This window comes from Pipistrellus kuhlii, unplaced genomic scaffold (assembly GCF_014108245.1).
Source record: "Pipistrellus kuhlii isolate mPipKuh1 unplaced genomic scaffold, mPipKuh1.p scaffold_m20_p_13, whole genome shotgun sequence".
Taxonomy (NCBI): Eukaryota; Metazoa; Chordata; class Mammalia; order Chiroptera; family Vespertilionidae; genus Pipistrellus; species Pipistrellus kuhlii.
This window is the reverse complement of record NW_023425438.1, coordinates 49,897,084-49,921,724: the sequence shown is the minus strand read 5'-3', so window position 1 is coordinate 49,921,724 and position 24,641 is coordinate 49,897,084. Positions and strand designations below refer to the sequence as shown.

The following is a 24,641-nucleotide window of genomic DNA, read 5'->3' as shown; positions in this document are numbered from 1 at the left end:
CCGTCCTCGCGCCCGCCCCAGAGCGGCTAAGAGAAACTCCAGCCGCGAGTCCAGAGCTCTGGGCCGCCTCCAGAGACTCCGCGGGCGGCAGCGAGCGGCCTCACGGTGCCAGGAGCGCCCCCCTCTGTTCCCTGGCACTGGGGGCGCGGGGTGGAGAGAGAGAGAGAGAGAGAGAGAGAGAGAGAGAGAGAGAGAGAGAAAGAAAGAGAGAGAGAGTCGAAGATGCACTTGGGGTGGGGGGAGGGTGCACTCTCGGCAGCCCGCAGCCTGAGTCACTTGGCAAACACTCGGAGCTGGTGTTCGGCGGCGGCGCGCGCAGCGGGAACCGGCAGGCAGCCCCGCCTTCACCTGCTGGGCTAGCGCCCCCAGGGCACGCAGCGCCGAGGGGCGGGCCGGCAGCGCCAAAAGGGGCGGGACTGGAGGGCGGGGCGGGGCGGGCTGGCGGGGGCGGGGCCCGCAGTGATTGGGTGCGGGTGCAAGGCCGCGAGCGGGGAGCTGGGCTGCACCAGCGCGCAGGTTTCACTTCGCTCCGCGCCTCCAACAGGTCCTGAGCTCCTCTGATCGCTCCGAGCCGCGTCGCTACTACCGCCGCCGCCGAGTCCTCTCACACGTCTGGCGCGCCCTGCCCACTGAGGCCAGCATTGCCTGGGGCTGTTCGGTTCACCCCGTCCCCGCCGCCACCACCTCGGCGCCTTCCCCTGGCCCGCGCCCCCCCAATGTCTGACTCTGACTCTCGGACTGAGAAACGCAAGGTAAATACCTCGGGATCCCTGGGCGGGGGCGGGACGCATGGATGACGGGCGCCGGAGCCACCCGTTCCACCTCCCGCCCGCTTCCCGCGCACGTGTGGCAGACGTACTACCAGTCCCGCCTGTAGCCTGGCGGGAAGCGGCGGTAAGAGAGGATCGGGTCGTTTCCCCCGGCAGGTCTGCTTTGGAGAGATGTCGTCCTGCGGGAGCCTGCTAGCGCTTAGTGGAACTATGGACCAGACCGCGATGCGGCGTGCGGGGGGGTGCGGCGTCCTGGGCCGCTGGAGAAGCAGCGCGCGCTCCCCGCGCCGCCCGGGAACCGCGGCTGCTGCGCCGGACGAGCTGAGCGCTCGGGCCGGGAAGTCTCTCGGGCTGCCGAGCGGCAAGAGCCGGTCTTTGGTGCGCGCCCGATGCCGGGGATTTGCAGAACTGTGCTGGGGACTAACTGACGGGATTCGGCTTTTCTTGTGCACATCAGGCCGAGGGGTCGGGGCAGCCGCTGCGTCCACGCTCTCGGACGCGTTCGGGTCCCTACTTCGTCTGCGATCGCTCTGCGGACCTGCCAGGCTCCCTCCACCACCGGGGCCACACGTTGGACAACCGCGGGCAGCAAACCTGCTCCGTCCGTGGGGGCCGATCGGGCAGTCTTACCGACTGACCCGGGCGTGCCTAAGCGCAGCCCGACTCCTCGCGGTGCTGCTAGAGGTGCCCTGCCCTCGGGCTGGCCGCTAGGACTTGGGTGCTTGACCACGGCACTCGGGAGGAAGAGGGAGGAAGTTGGAAAGGATGAGTGCTGCGGCGGCGGGGGAGGGGGCGGACCTGCGCGGGGGCGGGGGGAGGCGGCGGCCAGCGGCGAGGACCGGAGTCGGAGGACTGCCCGCGGCTCCGGCTTTGTCTCCGAGTGGCCAGCTCCTCCGGACAGCGGGAGCCGCTGAGGCGCGCGCGGCGTTGGGACGGGCAGAGGGTCAGGCCAGGCAGCCGGTCCGCCGGGGCCCGGGATCCTGGGAGCCGTCGTCCCCGCCACGGCCCGCGCAGCGCGCGGAGGCGAATTTGTCAACAATCGCTCGGCCTCTGGCGGCCTCGCCGGTAGGCGCCGCCCCTACCGGGGCCGGCGATTGGCTGGGGCCCGGAGCGTGCGCGCGCGGGCCAATCGGGGGCGCGGGCACCGGCGCCAGCGGCGCGGGGAGGCGGCGGAGCCGGCGACGGCGGGCGCAGAGCGCGAGGGGAGGAGCGGCCGAGGGGAGGATGTTCCCGGCGGCGGCGGCCGGGGCGGTGCGGGACGGAGGCGCGGCGCGGGGAGCCCTGGGCGGCCCGGCGGTGCGCGGCGGTGGGCGCGCGGCCAGCTGCGGGCTCTGCGCCGCCCCGCGGCCTCTGAGCGCGGGCCCCTGGCTTTGTGTGGCGCGCCGCCTTCGCGGGGACGGTCTGGGGGCTCCGGGTCGGCGAAGGGTGCGGGCACGACGCCGCAGGGCCCGGGCCCGGACACGACACTCGGCGGGGAAGGGTCGGACGTGAGTTTCAGCTTAAACTCGTGGGGAGAGGGAGGATCTAAGGGTGAAGGGACCGTGCGCCCCGGGTCGCCTAGCGTGCGGGGTTCCTGCTAACTTGTCGGGGCTCCCGGGGCCAGCTTCGGGGACCCCCTATTTGGAAGTGCTCACCTAACAGTGCCGGTGGACTTGGGGGAAGTTTTGCCCGGCGGGTGCGTGGCGCTGCCCCCGCGGGGAAGACCTCGGAGGGACAGGCGCGAGCGGCGCGGGCCGAGCGGCTCAGAGTTACAAACTCTATTGTGACGCACTTACTACGACCGACGGCCCTTGCCAAAGCTCCCAGACTTGCTGCCCTCAGCACTTTCGGCAGAACAATGGGGCCGGAGCAGGGAGCGCGGCCAGCCGGCTGCAGTTGCTGCCTCTGCGCGCACTCCTGTGCCCCAAGCGCAGGGTCTAGTCCTGGGAACCAAGGAATCAGAATCCCCGGGAGGTTCTGGCTTAGTCTGGTGGGCTCTGAGCAGAGCCCTGTGAATAGGCTTCAGACCCGCTGCCTCCCCCAAAACTTGAATATGTGTTCCAGCACCAGCCAGTCATCGATGTTGTCACTGTGTTTTGTTTGGTGGCAGGAAGTTCAGTGCCCCCAATACAAATAGTAATGCCTTTGTTACTTTACTATGTGTTTATTCTTATCTGGAAGGTGGTCAGAGAAATGCACTTACTGTTGAAGTATTTGTTAATTTCTAATGCGTACATGAACGTTAGCTAATTCAGTTATTCCTTGTGATTATGTTGCTTGAGGTAATCTTAGTTTTTATTTTATTTGCAGAAAAAAAGACCAAATGGCAAAGCAACCTTCTGATGTAAGTTCTGAGTGTGACAGAGAAGGTGGACAATTACAGCCCACGGAGAGGCCTCCTCAGCTCAGGCCTGGGGCGCCCAGCTCTGTACAGATAGAGCCACAAGGTAATCCTGAAGGCGAAGGGGACCGCTGCCCGCACGGCAGCCCTCAGGGCCCGCTGGCCCCACCGGCCAGCCCTGGGCCTTTTGCTACCAGATCCCCGCTTTTCATCTTTGTGAGAAGATCCTCCCTGCTGTCTCGATCCTCCAGTGGGTATTTCTCTTTTGACACAGACAGGAGCCCAGCACCCATGAGTTGTGACAAATCAACACAAACCCCGAGTCCTCCTTGCCAGGCCTTCAACCATTATCTCAATGCAATGGGTAAGCAGTTCTGGGGAAGGGGCAGTGGACTTGTGGCTGGCTGACTACTGAGAGGCTGTAGCGTGTGGCACTCACAGCTCATTTCAGAACCCTTTCACCGATTTAGTCCACATTTAGATAGGAATGGAGGAGGTGTCAAGACATCAAACCAACATTAAATTGAGGTGCACACATCAGCTTCTTGGGCAGCAAAGCTGGAGTCCTTTGCTGCTGTCACTGTGTGACATGGCAAGTTCTTTTCACTAATTACTTACTAATGACATTCCACTTGGAAAGGACTCAAGGCAGTTACAGCAGGGAGTTTAACATAACCAGAGTGTGAAGAGGTGAAGCAAACTGACGGTGCCAGCACAGAACCATGAACACGGAGTTTTCTGTTCAGATTCTTTGGGCTTATTTTGTTGGCTCAGAGAGTTTTAACATGGTCCTAATGAGATTCGATTATGGTTTTTATTTCAGGGATGAAAGATAGTTTTAGGGTCTGAATGAGGAGGGCAATCAAGGCTCAGAAACACCGGTAGTACAGCAGTGAGGCTTGGTTAGACCCTCCACCCTTGGCCTGTGGCTTTGAGTACAGGCAGCAAAGGGGTGATGAGTGTGTGGGTTCGAATCACTGTCCCCCACGGATGGGAAAGGTTGGTTTCTTCATCAGGGTTCAGCGGGTACTCCTTTACCTCTGCTCCAGATTAGTCCTTCCTGCTTTGACCATATACGACCAAGGTGGCAGCATTATCGACTAAAAAATTGAATATTGATTCTATGAAAACATCAGGGACACAAAGTCACCAGAGGAGATCCTTAACTGCTGGAAGCCAATGACAAATCTTGATTTGCAAATTCCATAGGTCTTAGTCTTCATAACCTTCAGTGAGGTGAGAACTGTGCCGGTCTGTCCCCATGTCACAGAGAGAGACCTTGGAGGGTTGGTCACTTGTCTGTCGGAGGATATGCACACCGGGGACGTGGCAGGCACAAATGACAAAAACGCCAGCAGCTACATTTGCTTGCATGTCTCGTGCTAAATCTTGAGTGATAGAGTCTGCCCTCTGTATTCACCGGTTTCATGGTTACCAACTGTAGGTGGAAAATTTTTTGGGGGCCTGGTCAGGAGAAAAACTTAGCAGGTCCCAAAAAGCAAAACTCAAATTTGCTGTGTGTGCCGAATGTTGCTCGGAATCCATGTGCGTGTGATGTGCAGGCACACCTTGCTGTCTCCTGCATGCAAATACTGGAGCACCCATGGGTTTTGGTATCCACGGGAGTCCTGGGACCAATCCCCCAGGGTCCCAAGCGACCACTGTACTTTATTAGGACCTCCTCAGGCAAAGGAGCCAGAAATTTTATTACTGCTATTCCTTTCGTTACTGCTGTTGGTACTGGTACAGCTCCTAAACTCCTTCCAACCTTGGAAGTTCTTGGTGCTTGCAAATGGTTTTCTGCCCATGAAAATAATCCTGAGTACACAAACCCACAGCTTTCTTGCTCACTAAGTGAATTAACAGGGCTCATTGGTGTGTGTGTGTGTGTGTGTTTAATAGCCTATGGGTTTAAGGAGCCTTCACAAGCTGTTACAGTGTTTCACTGCAGACCAAACCAGTCTCTGCAGGTGCTCACGGCTTAATGCACAGGAATGGTTTCTTCTCCTTGTCAACCAGGTACGGGCCACTTAGTGTATTTTGAATGTAAGGGTGGCATGATTGCTTTTTTGGTGACATGTTCTTTAGCAAGCTAATTATAAGGTATATGCACCGTTACTTGAGGTGACAGATGGAGGGCCTCAGAGATCACAATCTCAGTTACTAAGCAAAGTTGTGGTTATGCCTGGGAGTGCAGTGATGGGTCCTGAGGGGTAATTTCATAGTAACTACACTTCAGTAGGTTAGTGTGGTAACAGAATACATAGGATTAAGTGATAAATTATAGAGTTTGTTTGAAGTTAATGCACCAAGATAAGTTTTCAGGATTAGTTTTTGGGAGATGAGTTGAGCTGGGGAGGGCATCCTGGAGACTGGTGGGAGAAGAGGACAGTTAGATGAGAGTCCATTCCATGGAATCACATTTGCCATCTTGTGATGCAGAACATTTTCCTGGATATTGGTGAAGTAGTTCGGTTCCTGAAGGCCGCTGAAATTTGCTGAGTTGGTAGACTTGGTTCTTTTCTTTTGGGCTCTATTCACTATTCCTTACTCAGCCACATCCATTAAGATCGTCAGTGAAGCTTTTTTGATAATGTATTGCAAAATACGTTTTCCACAAAGAAGTCTTTGTGGTGGTTTTCTCCAGTGGGCACGAATGTGAGGTTATTGGAGGAGGGGAGGGGGGATTTCTCCTTACCCAGCGGCACCCATGTCCATAGACGGTTTTTGTTCAGAGACTTGGGGTGGAGAACAGCGTATATTAGTGTTGTTCCTGAAACTTTTTCTGCTGAGAAAGTGCCCTCTGTGGGGGACGCACAGCAGCTAGATACACCTTCACGTTCTCCTCCACGTCTCCGAGCCGTTTTCTGATGCTGTGTTCAGAGAATATCTGTGAGAGATCACTGTTCACGTGCCCAATTTTAGTCTCCTGTCACCCCGGGAGGATGGAGTGCCAGATGCTCTCTCAGGGAAGAAGGATGATTTTAATCAGAGTCGCTGACGGCTGCTGGTGGCTGAGTGCCCTTCCTGTTGCGCACACTTCCACCAGATGTGCTTCACACAAACCGTGCACGGGATGCCGCACAGAGTCACGCTTTGAAGGTGCAGTCGGTACTGTTGAAAGTACGAGCTGAGAAAGGTGAGGATAAGGGCGAAAGCTAGTGACGAACTCCCACGTGTCACTTTGGTAAATGACAACATTGATTCTCCTCCGGGCACGTGGGAGCCGTGTCCCCTGTGTCCTCAGGGTCCTGCTCGCTCCCCTCTCAGTGTGTGAGCTCTGAGGGGCGGAGGCACGATGTTGTGCGAATCCTGAGGGCTTGGCAGAGGGATGCTCAGGAGGTGTTCCCTGGCCTTCAGGGTTTGCCTGTAGCCTTTCCAAAGAGCTGCTTGGACAAGTAACCTGTCCGAGGAGAAGGCCTCAGGTTCTTGTAGTTTACATGGAGGTAGCCAGCAGGTGACAGGGAGCGGTGACAGGGAAAGCCTCACTCAGCACAGGTTCGCAGGGAGCCCAGGTGGGCATCGAACCTTCAGGCAGGACTAGTCAGTTCCGGTCACATGGGAGTTTCAGGCTTATCCAAGAACAAGAGGGCGAAATAGCCCTGGCATTTTCATACTAATTGTATGTATAGATATTTTGAATACAATGGGTAAAATGTTTTATAAAAATGCCATTGGGGTAAAAAGACTCATAAAACTTATCATCGTAACCTTTTCTAAGTGTCCAGTTTAGTATTGTTAAAAGTAAATCCTCAAATGTTGTACAACCAACTCCCAAAACTTACTCATCTTGTAAACTGAAATGGTGCCTGCTAAACAGTAACGCCCCACTTCCCACTCCCCTGGGTTCCTGGCAGCCTGCATTTTATCGGTGTCTGACTTTGACTGTTCTCGGTTCCTCTATTAAACGGGATCCTGCAGAATCTGTCCTTTTGTAACTGGTTTATTTTACTCGGCAAAATGCCCTGGGTCAGAATTTCCTTCTTTTTTCAGGCTGGATGGTATGTGGAGACCACATTTCCTTTAGCCATCCACCCGTCGCTGGACACTTGGGTTGCTTCCCTCTCTTGACTATCGGGAATGATGCCATTAAGAGCAAAGGTGTGCAAATGCCTCTTCAGGATCCTGCTCTCACTTCTCTCGGGCATGTTCCCAGTGGGATTCCTGGATCATAGGGTGGTTCTGGTTTTAGTTTCTTGAGGAGTGTGGCTGCACCATTTTACACTCCCACCAGCAGTGCATGGGGTTCCAGCTGCTCCACATCCTCACCAACATGGGTTATTCTGCGTGTTTTGACAGTAGCCATCCCAATGGATGTGAGGTGGTATCTCATGATGGCTTGGGTTTGTGTTCCCGTAATAATTAGTGATGTTGAGTATCTTTTCATGTGTGTGTTTGTTGGCCATTAAATAAAATGTATTTTTGATATTAATCTTACGTGTTTCTTTTTTACTTTTTTAAGCATGGCTACTAGCAGAATGTCCAATGTGACCGTGGCTGGCCTTATGTGCTGGCTGGATGGGCGGGCCCTGCAGACGGAGGAGCCGGCCTCTGCGGTGGCGCTTAGCAGCCGGACCTGATTCTTCCCACTCACATCACATCATTTCCGTGAAACCTCCTCCTCTGGTTGCTTTTGTTGACTTAGGAGAGTGAAAGTAATTAACCTCATTTTATAAACATCTTAAATATTCATAAGCCTATGAGTACGCTTTTCATTTTTCCTCTCTAAGCTCACGGTACATGCAGGCTTTGAGAAGGCAGTCGGTGGGGTGGTTTGGTTCCTCGGGCCCCTCAGGGCCACCCTGGAGCCTGGGGCAGGCTGCTTTGTGAAGGCTCAGAGCTGCCTCCACTCGTGGAGACCCTTGGTAGGTCCCAAAGGGGATAGGAAGTAACAAAAGGATAAAGGGATTTTTTTTTTTTTTTTTACTAGTTCCAAATAAAACTTAGTGATTAATAACTGTCTATCTAGACAGTTTATCTCTTTTTTTAAAAACACCCTTTATTTTGAGACTATTATAGATTCACATGTAATTGTAAAGTAGAATGCAGAGAGCGCCTGTGTAACTTTTTAAAAATATATATATTTATATTTTACAGAGAGGAAGGGGGAGGGATAGAGAGTTAGAAACATCAATGAGAGAGACATCAATCAGCTGCCTCCTGCACACCTCTTACCAGGGATGTGCCCTTGACCGGAATCGAACCTGGGACCTTTCAGTCCGCAGGCTGACGCTGTATCCACTCAGCCTAACCGGTTTCGGCTGCCTGTGTAACGTTTACCCCATTTGCCGGCGTGACGATGCCTTGCATGGGTCTGTGTCCACAGCCTGTAAATGGCTTTGGTAGAATTCGGCCACCTTGTTCCGATTTCACCAGTTCCATGTGTCAGCAGTTGTGATTTGTCACACGCATGGGTCTGTGTCACCACCACCACCATCACGATAACTGACTAGCTCCACCCCAAGCCTGCTCTTGTGCTCTTATAGCCACCGCCTCCTCCCTCCAGGCCCCTGACCGCTGACAGACACTGATCGGTTTTACTTGTCTACATTTGCCATATCACGTGTGCTGTAGAAATAGCAGCACACTCTGTGTGAGCTTTTGGGATTGGCTGTTTTTACTCGGCGACATTCCTATGGTCCCTCTCGATCTGGGTGCCAGTGGCGGTTGGGTGTTCATAGCGGAGTATTCTCCCGTGTGGGTGCACCAGTGTCACTGGGTCTGTCCAAGACCTGGAGCTTGTCTCTCATCCTCTTCATCGAGCTAAGGGTTTTCATTGCGATGCAGTCCAGTTCACTGGTTTTTTCTTTTTACGGGTTGTGTTTCCGGGGTGCCATCTTCATCAAGCCCCATGTCCCAGAGGTTTTCTCCTCGTCCCTTTTTTCTAAAGGTTTTACAGTTTTGCCTAATACTTTTAGATCTGTGATTCACATGGAATTAATTTGTGTGTAAGGTGTGAAGTTTGGATCCGTGTTAATTCTTTCCAGCACCATCTCCTGAAAAGGTTATCCACTGTCCATCTGACTGCCTTTGTACCTTTGTCAGAAATCAGGGGGCACGATTGTGTGGGTCTGTTTCAGGATTCTGTCTTGTGGTCTCCCACCAACACTATCCCGCCATTATTGCTGTGGTTAGATGCTAGCCCGTGATAGCAGAGTGACTCCTCACATTTTGTTCCGTGTGTTCCAAAATAGGTTAGCCCATGTCCTATGCTTGCTCCCGTAAATTTTTGAATAAGCTTATTTGTACCTTTAAAACACTGCTGGGCTTTTGATAGAAATTGTGTTAAAACTACAGATCAGTTTAGGGGTAAATGTCCATCTCCAGTATGTTACATCTTCCAATCCACACACAAACAGGTTTCTTTAAGTATTTAGGTCGTTGGGTTTTGTAATTTTCAGCATGCAAACCTTATATATGTTTTGTTAGATTTCATTTACTTTGGAGCAATCACTAGTGGCATTGTATTTTTAATTTTTGTTTCCACATGTTCACTTTTAGCAGATAGGAATGTAATTCATTTTTGTGTGTTGATCTTGTGTCCTGCAGCCTTGCTGAACTCACTAATTCTAAAGGTTTTTTGTAAATTTTTTGGGCCGCCTCTATCTTGAGAGTCAGTAACCTGCAAATAAAGACAATTTTATTTCTTCCTTTCTGATCTACGTGCATTTTATTTTTCTTGCCCATTTGCACTGCTGGAACTAGTGCTGTGTTGAGGAAGAGTGGTGAGAGCAGACATCCTGGCCTTTTTCTCAATCACAGAAGGAAAACTTAGTCTTTAACCACTAAGTACCCGGTTACCTATAGGTATCTTGTACATGGTTTTTAAAAAGATGAAGTTTCTCTTTATTTCTTGATTACATCCATGAGTTTTTTTCATGGATGGAGGGGGTGTTAGATCTTGTAAAATGTTTATGAGTTGATAGGGTCATACGAGTTAATGTGAGTCTTTGATCAGGTGCATTATTACATTGATTGCTTCTCAGCACTAAGCATACCTGGGACAAACTCTACTTGGTTGAGGTAATTCTTTTCATACATTGTGTGTGTGTGTGTGTGTGTGTGTGTGTGTGTGTGTGTGTGTGACTACAGTTGAGTTGTCTCCGACTCCTGGTGACCCCATGAATGAGTGGTGTGCTCAGTGTCCCGGTCCCAGCAGCCCCTTCTGGCAACTGTAGACTCAGCCTGTGGCTTCTATTATGGAGTCTGTCCTTCTCACAGTTAGCCTTCCCCTTCTGCTGCTGCCTCCTGTTTTTCCCAGCATTATTGTCTTTTCCAAAGAGCCCTCCTTTTCCTGATGTGCCTGAGGTTGGACAGCTCAGTTTTGTCATACTTTCCTCCAGTGATGTTTTAGGCTTAATTTGCTCTAGGACCCACTTGTTTGGCCTGGGGTATTGGTAAAGCAATCAGTCCTCACAACTGTTTAAAGTGAATCATTTGTTTTCTGTCATCCTTCTCCCTGTCCAGCTTTTGCATTTGTACATAGTGATTGGGAATACGAGGGTGTGGATGGTCTTAGCCTGGACTCTAATACCACCTCTGTGCCCTTGAAGATCTTTCTTAATTCTCCCATCGCTGCCCTTCTGGTCTCGGCCTTTTCATGATTCCTTGGCTGCACTTTCTATTTAAATTGATGACTGACACAAGGTGAGTAAAGTCTGTAACAATTTCCGCCTTTGTTGTCTAGGAGCTGAAGTTGTGTATTTCTTCTGTAGTCTTGGTTATCTTTGGTGCTCAGATGGAGTCCTGCTTTGACACTTTCTTTCACTTTCATTAGAAGTTGTTTTAAGTTATTGATATTTTTTCCCCACCAGTTTTCACTCTCTCTCTGCCTCCAGCCCTTTTCTTCCTGGCTGATGTTCTGCCTAGTAGTTCTGTCAATGTTGAGAGTGCAGTGTTGAAATCACCAGTTGTAAGGGTGGATTCGTTTTTCCTTTACAGTCCATCAGATTTTGCCTCGTGTGTGTAGACACTTTGGTGCTGAGAATCGTCCTGTCTTCCTGTTTAATTGATCCTTTTATCATTGCTGTAAAAGCCTGCTTCATCTGATGTTGATGTATTCACTCCTGCTTTTTGTAAAAAAAACACACACAAAAAAACCCCCCAAAAACAAGAAAAAAGTTTTTGTGTTAATGTTTACATGGTGTAGCTTTTTCTATCTTTTCACTTGCAACCTACATATGTTGTATTTGAAGTAAGTTTTTGGTATGCAGCATATTTTTACATAACTTTGTTTTACTCTGCCAATTTTGTCTTTTTAAATACTGTATTTGGACCATTTTCATTTAAGGTAATTATTGATATTTTAGGGCTTAACTCTGCCATTGTGTTATCTTTGTGTTTCTTTTGTTTCTGTATTTCTCTGTCTCTTTCTGAACTTTACTGTGGGTCTGACCATTTTTAAGAGTTCATCTTGATTTATTTATAGTGTTTTTAATATATGGCTCTGTAGTTTTTTAGTGGTTTTTCTAGATAATACAATATGCAGATGTAACTTACTTTAATCCACTGGTGTCCAGGGTATCAACATTTTTTTTAACTTCAGCTTCGGTGTAGACATCTTACTTTCCTCTAGGCCCCCTCACCTGCCCACTTTTCAGATACAGTTGTCTTAGCTGTTTCCTCCATATACATTTAGGAAGCTCACAAGAAGTAGACTAGTTTGTTGTTATTGCCATTTTTTCCTATTCTATTTCCCCCCCCCCCCCCCCCCCACCAACCCTGGAGTTCTAAGCCTGTTACCATTTCTGTTTAAAGGACTTCCTTTGCTAATTTCTTCCTTCCTTCCTTCCTTCCTTCCTTCCTTCCTTCCTTCCTTCCTTCCTTCCTTCCTTCCTTCCTTCCTTCCTTCCTTCTTTCTTTCTTTCTTTCTTTCTCTCTCTCTCTCTCTCTTTCTTTCTTTCACCTCACCCGAGAATATTTTTCCACTGACTTTTAGAGGGTGGAAGGGAGATGGAGAGACAGAGACACATTGACTAGTTGCTTTCCGCACATGCCCAAATGGGGACCAGGGATTGAACCCACAACCAAGGTTCATACGTGCCCTTGACTGGAATTGAACCTGCAACCCTTTACTCAGGGCAACCCATTTAGGGCCCTTTGGTCATACTTTAGCGATAGGCCTACTGGCAAAAACCCTCTGAATTCTTCATCTGAGAACATCTTCATTTCCCTTCTGTTTTAGAGGACATTTTCACTGGACATAGAATTTGCCATTGACAGTTTTTTGTTGTTTTTCAGTGCTTAAGAAACATGTCACTTTCTCTGGCCTTCATGGTGTCCCATGAGAAATCTTCCCTCCTGTTAATGTTGTCCTATAAGTAATGTGTCATGTCTATCTAGCTGCTTTCAAGATTTTTTCCTTTGTCTTTTAGTTTCCAAAAATTTAATTACGATGTCTCACCCTTGATATCTTTTGGTTTATCCTTTTTTTTAGGTTCACTCAGCTTCTTGAATCTGTAGTTTTATGTTTTGTGCCAAGTTTTGGGAAGTTTTTAGCTATTATGTCTTTGAACACTATTTCAGTTTCTCACTCTTTTTGGGGTGGGGGGGGGGTTTGTTGTAGTCAGACAGGTCCCTAGACAGTGTTTTTTCATTATGTTTTCTCTTTGTTCTGATAGTAAATTTTGTAAGTTTTCTCTCAAGTCCACTGAGTTCTGTCTTTTGTCACATTTACTCTGTTATTGAGCCTGTCCAGTGAAGTTTTTTAAATTGTATTTTTCAATTTTAAATGTTTGGCCTGCTTCTGCCAGGCAAGATGGAAGTTCAGATTCCTCGGCCTTGCTGGTCCTTCCTTGCACTGCTTTGTGTGTCTGACTGGGGTGTACACTCAGCTCCCCAACCCCCCCTGGGGAGAAATGGGACAGGGGGAGCGGGGAACCTGCTTGCTGCCTTGTTTCTGTATTTCAGCTCCCCTTTGCTTGCTGTTTACACCAGGGTGGGGGCAGCTGAATGCCAATCAGCCCCACCTCCCACCACCCTCTTCCCACCACCCACTCTGGGTGGGAGCTCTCCATTATCTTTGCTGGTGAGAGTGGGGGCTCAGACCCCCTCCCCGCCTGCACCCCACTAAGGCCGCCCTGGAAGAGGAATCAGGCGGCACTGCTTCCGTGGTGGGGGCGGGGAGCAGAGTGTGGAGATCAGCAGTGCTTCAGGGGCAGGGCCTGGAATCCTCTCTCCTGCTTCTGCCTCTCGGGCTGGGGCATCAGCAATGTGCCCAGCCTGCCGATACCCCACCCCGTGGTGGTGGCATCTGCACCAGCGCTGCTGTGGGCCGGGCACAACTGAAAAAACTCCGCCCCTGCATCCTGAAGCCACAGGTGCGGTGTGGGCTGGAGTCAGGCAGCTGTGGCCAGGCCCTTCCCCCGTCCTGTCCTTCGGCTGGAGGAACAGGCTGTTCCTGGGGCTTTGTCTCTCGGTGCTGTTGGGCCCCAGGTGAGGCCTCTGCGGTGCTGGGGGCCCCGGGTGTGGGGCAGTGAAGCAGGACTTCAGCCCGGGGTTCTTAGGCAGCCTCCATGATCTGTCCCTGTCAGTGTTCGCTTGCTTGTTGTGTTCTGACCACGGCTTTTAGTACTAACGGGAGGTCCTGGGCGCCTGAGTGGTACTAGAAATCTCTGTCCTCTTGTAACTGAGTGGTAGTGATGGACTCTGGCTGCAAAGCACTTCCCAGAATTTTAGAAATCACCGCTTTCACCCTATTTTTTTACTTTGTAGAATTAGATACTCAACATTGGAAAGAGATGTAGCCATAATCCCAGCCACTCTCTGCCAATAGTAACTGCAGTATCTGTCGTGGTGACCCCCGCGCGTGGCCCTGGAGCTATGCCCAGGAGCTGTGCACCGTGCTGCTCGCAAACATAGGGCCTCAAGATGTCAAGTCCGATGCCATGTGCCGCAGGGCATCTTCTTAGAACAGTAAGCCCACGGCTCTCCATGCTTGGACTGTACGGCAGGAAAAAGATGACTCATCCCGAGGTGTGTGTTACACGTTGGGAAGATAGGCGTGTACGGTGATTGCCAGGGTGGTGCCTGCTCCTGGCTGCCCTGCAAACCACTGAAGTGGAGCTCTTGCCAAGGTCAGTCTCCTCACGCCTGGTGTCTGCTCACCCTGCCTGTGCCGGGAGGGGACTCCCCGGGACCACACTCCTCCCTGCCCCCCACACCAGGCTCCATTCCTTCTTTGTTAAGGTCAGCCTCCGTTTCTAATAGGGGTGTCGAACTCAATCAGAGAAGGGGCCAAAATCTAAAATCCAGCCTAAATCGCGGGCCGAATGGTTTACTGAACAGTCATAAACTGTCATTGTGATGGAAACGCAGCGGAGTGCAGTGATGACAGCGCGGTGCGGGCCACATTGCAAGGCCTGGCGGGACGGATTTGGCCCGCGGGCCTTGTGTTTGACACATGTGGTTTCTAACATAGTCATGATGTGTCAGAATTTCCAGCCTCTTTCACCTCTGGTCACTGTCCTCTGTCGTTCGCTTGCTCCATGGCTGGGGCAGGAGGCCTAAGACGCCTTGTTTTGACACAAACCTAGCCTCCCTCTGTCTTAAAGACCGGGACTTGGTCCTGTGCTGTGCTGGGTGCAGGCTGTGGGTACCCAGCAGCCCCTAACCTGCTACCCACTGGCTCTCAGGCCCTGCTTTGCAGTCTCTGCAGTCCACCTGACTTTCCTTTGCCGACACTGCACAAAGGGCTCATCATAGCATCGCTTATACCAGCCAGACAACTGCAGACAGACAGCCCTGCTGGTCTGGGAACATCCCTCAATCTCTCCTCTCCTGGCGGCTGGTGGTGCATGTTAATGGTGCTTACGAGAACAGTGACATGCGGACATGCTCCTGGCATCATGTTAAGTGAGCAGCGTACACATTTGTTGTTGATATCGTTGGTCTTAGTCCTTTTGTGCTGTAACAGAAATACCACTGTGGGGCTTACACAGCATTTATCTCAGGGTACTGAGTGTTCTCTGTACGGAAGCAGTGCCCATGTGGCTGGGTTCTGGTGGCAGCCACCTTCTCCCTGTGTCCTCACAGGATGTGGAGAGCAGGCTGGTTCTTCACCCTCTTATCTGGCCCTAATTCCAGGATGGGGTCTGCACCCTCATGACCTAATCACCTGGGGCTTAGATTTCAACATCGGAGGTGGAGGGGGCACAGACCTTTAGTCCATGACACAGTTTCAAAGTTTTTAAGCATAACAAAAAGCTTAGGAGGAAGTGATATCAAAGTGTGGATAGTGAATGTTTTTGCATTCAACTTACAGATTTTTTTTGTGTGTGTGTGCCTTTTTGTATTTGCAAAGTCATCATCATTAGCATTTATAATGGAACAAACCTAGCAAATGTATATTTTAAATTTTGCTCTCCATTAATCTTTACTCTTGGCATGCCCAGCAGTGTCAACGTGGCACCGCTGTCTTATTTGTGTGGTTCATCAACTGCCAGGGCCTTTATGCTGGCTAAGATTCCATCCAGGTGAGGTCCAGCTCTCGGGCCATCCCCAGAATTGCCGTGGACGGGTGTTAGTCCCCTGATCTCCTCTTTGGGATCTGCTTTTTATCAGAGCAACTTGAGTATTTAGTTGTGAAACACCTCTAGGAGATGGGGTCCCAGGTGGATTCTGCACCCGGGGCCACGGCTGCCTTCCCTGCAGGTGTGGATGGGATCCTGGCCATCCCTCTGACCGCTGAGCCCGAGGGCAGACCTGTGAGTCTCTGAGCTTCTGTGTCCTCTATCAAGTGAGGATGGAAGTGTTTTCCTCGGTGGTCACGGGGAGCTTTCGCGTTCACGGATAGAAAGAAAGGATCTGGGAGACCTCGGTCACACCTTTCTCCTTGCTCCTCTGGACCGGTCCCGCCCATGGCGGGTCAGTGCCATAGCAGTGATGACATGTTCTACTTCCCACAGCAAGGCGCTGTGGTTCCAGGAGCACAGGAAGCTCGCAGGGAAGGCAGTTTGTCTGGAAATGCTACCGTAATTCTAACCCTGTGTCCCAAAACAAGCACGAAGGAAGGAAGACTTTTCTAGAAACGGGCTTGGTGGGAGTGGAAGGGGGTCCCAGCGATCTCTAACCTGCCAGTGAATCACATGTCACCCTGAGCAGCAGAACCCTGCTTCCCTGGGAAATTTGGGGCCATGGCGCAGCGCCTGGAAACGCGAGACCTGGGACCCCGTGGAACCCTGTGGAACGCCGCCCACGTGACTGGGCAGAAACTGGACGCTGGAGTTCAAGTGTGTATTTGGAGGGGGATTGTGACCAAGCCTTCAAGCCTCCCTGCAGCGCTCACACGCTTTGCTGGTCCGGAGACAAGACACAGGCTGACCTGCTTCTTCCTGCAATCAAAAGGATGAGCTGTCTTCACCACTGAGGCAGATTGGTGCTTGTCGATTTCACGTTAGAAACATCCTTTGCTTGAATACAATCAAGAATTTAAAGCAGCATTTCCTGAGAGAGTTCCACTGCCTTGGCCACCATTCATTTAAATTGTGGTTTTTGCTTCTGAGTGAGTTCGTCGGGAATCCTTCGTAACTTTTCCTCTCAGGCTGTGGGGTGCTGGACTGACAGCTGTCCGTGCTGATGACACTTCCCTGGACACGTTCAGCCCCATTTGGACGAATGTTGAAAAGGTCCCAAGGGGTTTAAGTGTTTGCTTCGAGTGAGTTGGTGTCCCCCGAGTCCTGTGGGAAGCCCAGGTTCCCTGTTTCCTCTGTTCTCTGCCGAGGACCAGGTGCATGATTTGGCGGTGGTGGGAGGCCAGCCCTGAGCAGGGGCTGGTGTGAGGGTCAGCGCATCTCCCTCTCACCTCTGCACTCACAGCGGGCACACCCAGCTCACTGTAGCTGTAGCTGCCAACCTGAGCATGGGGACTATGTCATTGCAGGAGTGGGAAAAGGGGATCTGGTTTGTGTGGGAGTGGGCTTCCCCCGGCCTCGGGCGCTCTCCGCAGTCCAGGACGCTCCATCCCGGGCTTGGCTGCCCTTCCCCAGGAAGCGAAAATTCTAAAAAATGGGAAGAGCCATCTAGTCTGAGAGGGTGTGGGTGTAAAAACAGATAGTTTCTACTCCCTTTTCAGCCGAGTTCCTTGGACCTTTCTCCCTCCCAAAAACTATGTCACGTTTCTGTACCAGAGCATGCTTCCCATCCCAATTCCTAAAACAATTTATAGATTTAATGAGTAACCTGAGATATTTGAAGACGCTTGCTTACGCGGGTGGGACCTATTTTTCTCCCAGGAACGTGCGTCTGTGGAGGTGTTTAGTGCAGCCAACCTCGACAGCCTCAATATTTTTTTTTTTTTGAATTATTTCTCTCCTGAATGTGAGTGTTGTAGAAAAAACCCAAAAGGTTTCTTGTTTGTTTTTCAGTCCCTTGAGAAATCTCTTCACACTAAGTATGAATTCTTGATATACGGTATGTTAGGATATGCATTATGGTAAAATGTTTTAAGATAAACCTGAGCTAGATAAACAGCCATCCTCAGAGAAGGGCGTGTTGTATAGCAGGATCCCAAAGATGTGTAGGTTTAATGAGCGTTCGGGCAGTATTTAATGCAGAGTTGTCTTCTGGTCGATGGGATTTACTGTGTGATCAGCTGGAGCGAAGAAGCGTGTTCTCTGTACGGAAAGCCTGGTGCACAGTCCACGAGCTGTTTTCTCCTCAGCCCTTTTCCTGATGGCACGGTGTGATTGTGGCAGTGGAAAGTTCCAGCAGGCGACCCGGTCAAGCCTTGGTCCTTCCAGTGACCCGTTACAGCCCCGGGTGCAGGGCCCTCCGCCCGGCTGGAGACCAGAGTCCTGCTCTGATAGAGGAGCGGGCGGGCAGCGGAGGGGGTCGGTCGGGTGTGGGTGCTGGAGGGGGCTGGGGGCTTGCACTGAATTAGAAAAGCCCTGCACCGTCTGCATCGCACAGTGGGCTTCAGGGACCACTTCATCCAGTGTGAGTGGGGCCAGCCACCCTGTCCCCTGTAGGGGCTGGGGGACGGGGAGGAGTGTGTGGACCTGAACAGAGCGAAGACCCTCGAAGCCAGAAGCCAGCGGCCTGGAGAGGCCCCTGCACACCTCGGGCTCCTGCTGGGCTGTTGGGTCCTAGCCCCACCTTTCCTGTGGGGGGCACCCAGCACAACACTGACGTGGCCTCTGGTTTGCAGACGGGGCCTGGGACCCTCGCTGGGGATTGCCCTTGCGCAGAGGTTAGCCGGGGCCTGACTGGTTAGGACAGGCTGGTCAGTGGGCGGAGCAATCAATGCCTTTGTGACCAAGCCTGCAGGCTTCCCGGCAGCGCTCACACGCTTTGCTGGCTGCAGCCTTCCGCTTCCCGCCCTCGGACGCGGAGCTTGACCTTCTTTCCGGGGCCGTTTCTACAAAGGGCTGTGGGCTTGTGCTCACTGTGTCTCTCTGAGAGGCGGCCTCCACGCGTTTCGCATAAACGTGCTCCTTCAGGACGCACAGGTTTTGCCAGTTTTCTAGGGAGGAGTCGGCCAGCCCAACTGTGACAGACATATGCTCTGAGGACAAATATTTAAACCATTAAACGTTCAAACATGACAATTACATCCTTGCAGATTATGTAAAGTAGTGTCTGGAGCGGAGGTGTGAAGTTTGTTTTTCCTTTACGCAGTCGGCTTTTCATGAATTGGTTTTAAGAGGGGAGATTTCCCTGGGCCGCCTCCCGCGGGTGAGTTATCACCAGCTCTGTGTCTGCTCTGACAGGCCTGTGCCTCGCCGTGTGTCACCGTTACTATGTTGCCTGCCTGCGTAAGCCTGGCAGGCTTCTGCAGTCTTCATTTAAAAGCTGTAAGATGTAGCTTCTCAGGATTCTGTTTCTGTCCCACGGCTGGGCCTTCGCCCTCGTGGAAATGAAGCGCAATAACGTTTAAGATCCTTAATGCGAACGGAGAAGAGTTTTTGTCACCTGTTTCCTGCTGCCAGTGCTAAGTTCATAGAGGAAGCCACTCTGGCTCTGTAGTCAGGAATTTCTATGTTTGTAGTTTAAATTTACATTTCCTCCCAAAGATATGATTTTGGGCCAGGAATAACGTCTCGTTACCAAAAGCTAGCAACTTCAGGTTTGTGAGCACTTTATTTCTCAGCAAATTAATGAATGGAGATGCATATTTACTTTTAAAAGCTCTCTAAAACGTATTTGTTTTTATAGTGTTGATGGAGTAAATAGTGAAATAAGTTGTCCATAGAGGGCATTTTCTGTTCTGTCCGGACAAGGGGTTTGGCATTTTTGTCTGTCTTACAGCTCAGGGTTGGCTTTTACTTGACAGTACTGAGCGTGGGGGTTCGTTTTATCTGTTTTCCAAAATAAGATGGCACAGCCGGGTCCCCTGTAGGGCTCTGACAGGCATCTAAGACTACAGACCCCGAGCTGCAGCTGGCCTGTCAGAGGGGCCGAGTCGGTGGTGGTGGGAAAGCAAGGAAGAGTCGCGTCCTGTGTCCAGGCTTGCCGGACCCAGGGCAGACCCCGAAATACCACTCAGAACGGCGGGTTTCTGAAGCAGCTGGGGGGACCAGGGTGGTGATGGGGTCTTCCCACGGCTCCTGGTAGAAGGCACAGGGAGGAGCACGGAGGGGCAGCTTTGCTGATCAAAAAGCAGGGTTTAGGACTGAGGGGTTACAGACTCTGTAGCCCCAGGGAACAGAGCCAGGATGGAGGTCGGGGTGAGAAGGGAACATTTTTGTTCCCGGCAGGAATAGCTTTGTAGCACCCGATGGCTTCAGCGAGGACTGTGGACCTTAGGAAAACGTGCCCTCCAGGCAGAGCGGGCGTCCAGGCCTGGCTGCCTCGCATCCGGGTGTAGAGGCTCCCGCGCAGGCCTGCACCTGGCGTGAGAGCCGGGCTTCTCTCTGACCAGGAGGCGGCCAGCTGGCTTTGGACATGAAGCCTCAGGTTCTAGGATTGCTCCTGGCGTGTCTGGCTTCCAGCAAATGTGAAGTGTGTGGGAATCCTGCAGGCGGAGCGGGGAACTAGGTCTCCGATGCTGAAGAGTAAAGGAGCGGAGCCTGGCAGGGTGGCCCAGCTGGTGGAGCATCAGGCCTTACTGGTGGCTACGGATTCGATCCCCGATCAGGGTGCATCTGGGAGGCAACTGATGGATGTTTCTCTCTCTGAAAATCAACAGAAACATCCTCTGGTGAGGGTTAGAAAAAACAAGTAGTAAATGAGTGGAAAGGCCGAACACGTTGCCTAAAATGTCTTTAGAGCACATGTGTCAAACACAAGGCCCGCGGGCCAAATCCGTCCCGCCAGGCCTTGCAATGTGGCCCGCACCGCGCTGTCATCACTGCACTCCGCTGCGTTTCCATCACAATGACAGTTTATGACTGTTCAGTAAACCATTCGGCCCGCGATTTAGGCTGGATTTTAGATTTTGGCCCCTTCTCTGATTGAGTTCGACACCCCTACTTTAGAGCTTAAGATCACTCAGGAAGCCCGTGGTGGAAGGGGAAAGACACACCGGGCACTGGTTCCCGGCTTCGCAGCCTTGGTTTACTGGCAAGGTCCAAATGATCAGAGCAGGGTGTTGGACTTTCTCACTCAGCCACATAAAACCAGCGGCCATGCCTGTCGCAAGGGTAAGGAGAGAAACCCTGGCTTCCACTTGCAGCTTCGTGGTGGTTTCCGTCCTAGCAGCTGTTTCTAACACCGCTGCCCACGCTTGAGACTGGAAACCAGGGAAACATGGTTAGGAACTTTGTGGCACTGATGCCAAGTACTGTCACATCATTTCATTCCCAAACCCTTTTGTTTTCATTCGGGGGCTCAGTGGAATTGATACAGTATTTATAAAAAAAAAAAAAAAGATGCGTGAAGTAGACCCAGCGGTAGGAATGGTGTGTGCGTGTGTGTGTGTGTGTGTGTGTGTGAGTGAAATTGGATTCTGGCTCCTTGAGGTCTGAGATCCGGCAGAGTTGGGGGGATCCTGCAGCTGGCAGTGCCCCTCCTTCCCCGGGGGCTCCCGGAACCCTGGGGCAGGCAGCACGGCTGACCATGCGGCTGGCCGTGTGTAAGCCGTGGGCAGCTGAGCTGGTAGATGTTTCTGCAGGTGCTCAGGTGGGGTCCTCGGGGCTAAACATCCATCCCAGGGTTTTTATTCTGCACAGGACCGTAGCCACCTGCAGAGGCAGTGCTTCCACTCACCGTTTCGGAGCGATTCTTCTGGAATCGGTGAGGTGCTGGGGTGAGAGCCCACGGGGAAACGGCCCATTGGTTTATGGCTTTCGGCGAAGTCAGATTCTGCTCAGGGAATACGAGGTGGACGGCCCCACGATGTACTGCTACATGCACGTGTTTCCCCGTGTGTGCTCTGGCGTGTGCTTAAAAGCAGAAACCGCTTCTTCAAAGCCGTACGGTCCCTGTCTCTTCCGGGTCAGGCATCCTTTCTCAGATCTGAGATGAGAATTGGTTCTCAGCCTCATCCATGCGGATTACTTTGAAACCGCACCTCCGTCTGCCCGGCATGTGTAGGTGACTGAAGACTGTGTACAGTGAGTGCTTCCGTGAATCTTAATATAGTTTCTGGTTCCTCACTTGGCACTCAGCAGTGACGTGATGGGAACTCAAGCGGCCGCCCCCCTCAGAAGTGAGAGCTCTGCCAACCTGTCCCTCAGACGAGACTGCAGTGGTGGGAATGCAGGTGTGACATGACACCCCCCCCCCCATGCCCCTCTCGGTGGCTTTCCCCCCACACCCCTCCCGCAGAGGAAGGGGACAGCTGGGTGTGGAGAGAGGCTGCCTCGGTGCCTCTGAGCACCTGCCTCGGTAGCAGAGGGTGACGGGGTTGGGTGACTGATGTTCTGCTCGCTGTGAGGCCACGGTCTGGTTTTTACTTCTCACCCTGGCAGGCGGTGCAACAGAAAGCCTTCCTGAGAGCCCCAGCCTAATTTCACTATCAGCCACTTAACCGCAATGTTAATGTTCTCGGTGGCTGAGCTTTTAAGGTTTGAAATTACCGTATGGGTTGGAAAAAGGTTTTGTAGCTGAGCCAGAACAGTCTGTTCGTTAAGTAGCGCACATCCTTTAAGTGACTTGAAGTTCTTTGCCATTGAAAAATGCCTGCCTTTTTTTTTCATTTGCCCCCTCAGTGTAGAAAAATGGATTAATTGTATGCCTCATGGTATTTGATGATGGTCACATCATCCAGTAGTTGCTGGATTTCAAGAAATTATTTCTAAAAGTTCTGATGAAAATTGCACTGACATCACACATTCGCCTGTGCCTGACACAGTAGCATTGACTGATCAGGGGCTTTTGGTTAGAAAACTCGACCTCCTCACAAGTGGTCCTGCCTCAGGTGCCTGCAGGGTGGGAGCTGCTGGCCTTGTGTGGCCTTCCGCCCTGAGCAGTTTACATTAAAGCAGTTTATATTTCATTGTCTTTTTTTTTTTTTTTTTTTTTTTTGTGCCATGTTTATTGGGTGAAATGTTTTTTTGAATGAAAAAACTACGTTTCCTATGGGTAAAAATACACCCCATCAGAATTTCCCCTTTGAAGAGTTTTTGGGTTCATGTAAAATTGCCTCAGAAGTTAAAATTTGACCTTCCTATGTAGGAATAAGAGCTTTTGTTTCGAATAATGACCCATTTTGATCAGGTGTTGGCATTTGGAGTTGGTAGGCATCTTACAAATAGGAAAATAAGCTCATTTATGCCTGATACTTGTCTTTCCTGTGGAGTAGAGATGGAGATGAGAAGGTAGGTTCTCGTTTTGATAGGTGGGCTATAGTATTAGAATGGGGGTAGTTGGGTTAAGTATCCAGATAGGATTAGGGACTGAGGGTGGAGCCGTGTGTTCCTGAGTATTCCCTGTCCTTGTACCCCACCAGTTCCAGCTGCACCTTCTGGAGACCACACCTGACCCCTTCACCACATGCTCCCTGACAGTGGGACGGAATTAAGCAAACTTAATCCTCGTTTTGACCAGCACCACTGTGGGGCTGACAGGCTGACTTACTAGGGTTCTCATTGAGACTAAACTAGAGGTGAAGTTAAGAAAAAGCATACCTTCTTGAGGAAATGTAATGAAGTGGGGAGTAAGGCATGTGTTTTGAGGTCAGTAGACCGGGGGGAGGAGGAGGGGAGTCCTGTTGTGGATTTGCCCCTTATTATGAGACACGGACATACATATACTAGTAAAAATAATATCCTTAGGCCTTCAGTTTTCTATAAAATAATACTTATCTTAAATAGAGTAAAATACTGACCATGATCTTCCTTTCTGCTGTATCTTCTTTCTAGATACAGTTTTGCCCAGCAAACCAATTGTCATCCTATTAGGGAGACCTTTGATCACCCTAAATTAAATGGGTACCCTACTCAAAGGAGCTCCCCTCCCTCACCCTCCCACCCCTTTTGCCTGGTTTAATTTATGTTTCTAGCACTATTACCACCTGACCTATTATATATCCATTTCCATAAGGGTAAGGATTTTGTCTGCTTTCTTCCCTGCTGTATCTCCAGAGTCTAGGAAGATTTGTGGCACAAATAAGTGATTAATTGAATGAGTAAATAAATAAAAAGAAATGGTTCAGATAAAATACTTAACACTTGGTATCTACACATGGTAGAGATTCAATAATTGTTTGAAGTTACTATATCAGTATAGGAATTCAGAAACTTGCTCAATTTTATGTGTTCTTTGTCTAAGAAACTTTTTGGCAGTGCTTTGTATTTTTATATCACACACAAGTATCTATAAACTATTCCCCCTCCCCCCAAAATATGTGTTTTTTCTAATTGCTTTTGAGAGAGAGAAACAGAAACATCAATCGGTTGCCTCCCATATGCTGCCCAACTGGAGATTGAACCCAAGACCTAGGCATGTGCCCTGACTGGAAATCGAACCCGCCATCTTTTCCTTTTGGTGTATGGCATGACATGCCAACTGAGCCATCTGGCCAGCGGCAAGATATTCTTGAAAGGTATTTCCCATTTTCATGTGTCATTTGATTCATGTATAGGCACTTTGTGGATCACAGTTAGTGGTCATGAGACCAAACCACTTAATGCACAAACAGAAGTGACTGAAGTTTCACAACTTTGCTAGCACCACTGAGACAAGGATGGAGACTTTATTCTTTAACAGTTGAGATGACAATTGGGTTATAGATGCTTTGTCATCTCTCGCCTCCCAGGGAAGAAGGGAGGAGCTGCAAGTAACTTCTCCTCTAAAGGGACTTAGCTTCTCAGTAGTCACTTCATTATCAAGCATTTATTCTTAATTTATATATTCTAGTTAATGCGGGTCTCACCATTTTTATCTTTTAATTTTATTTCCTTTCAATATTGGCTCAAATGCCACGATGTAGGAGAGGCCAATTCAGCTCACCCTCAGCCTCCAGCACTCCTGCTCTACATTAACCCTGTTCTATTAAACCATAGCACTTGTGCCGAAACCTGTTTGGCTCAGTGGTAGAGTGTCGGTCTGTGGACTGAAAGGTCCCGGGTTCAATTCCGGTCAAGGGCATGTACCTTGGTTGCAGGCACATCTCCAGTGGGGGGGGTGTAAGAGGCAGCTGATCAATGACTCTCTCATCGATGTTTCTAACT

At 50.8% G+C, this 24,641-nt stretch overlaps 1 protein-coding gene across 14 annotated transcripts in view; it reads left to right on the top strand.

Annotated features, from left to right (window-relative positions):
• The first annotated feature begins 490 nt into the window (after nucleotides 1-490).
• Nucleotides 491-24,641, top strand: part of BCL2L11 (BCL2 like 11) — a 44,201-nt gene continuing 20,050 nt past the window's right edge. For 2 of the 14 annotated variants that reach the window (XR_004987568.2, XR_006741479.1), the window contains exons 1-2: nucleotides 1,942-2,257; nucleotides 3,060-3,454. Coding sequence is in view for 10 of the 14 variants with exons in the window: in XM_045580990.1 (XP_045436946.1) it covers nucleotides 1,536-2,257; nucleotides 3,060-3,196; nucleotides 7,553-7,563; nucleotides 7,613-7,657 (915 nt within the window). In the remaining 4 variants the exon portion in view is untranslated. Of the gene's footprint in view, nucleotides 753-1,322; nucleotides 2,262-3,059; nucleotides 3,455-7,552; nucleotides 7,786-24,641 lie in introns of those variants that run through there. The other 12 variants (XM_036436051.2, XM_045580990.1, XR_004987570.2 and 9 more) reach the window with 12 other exon arrangements.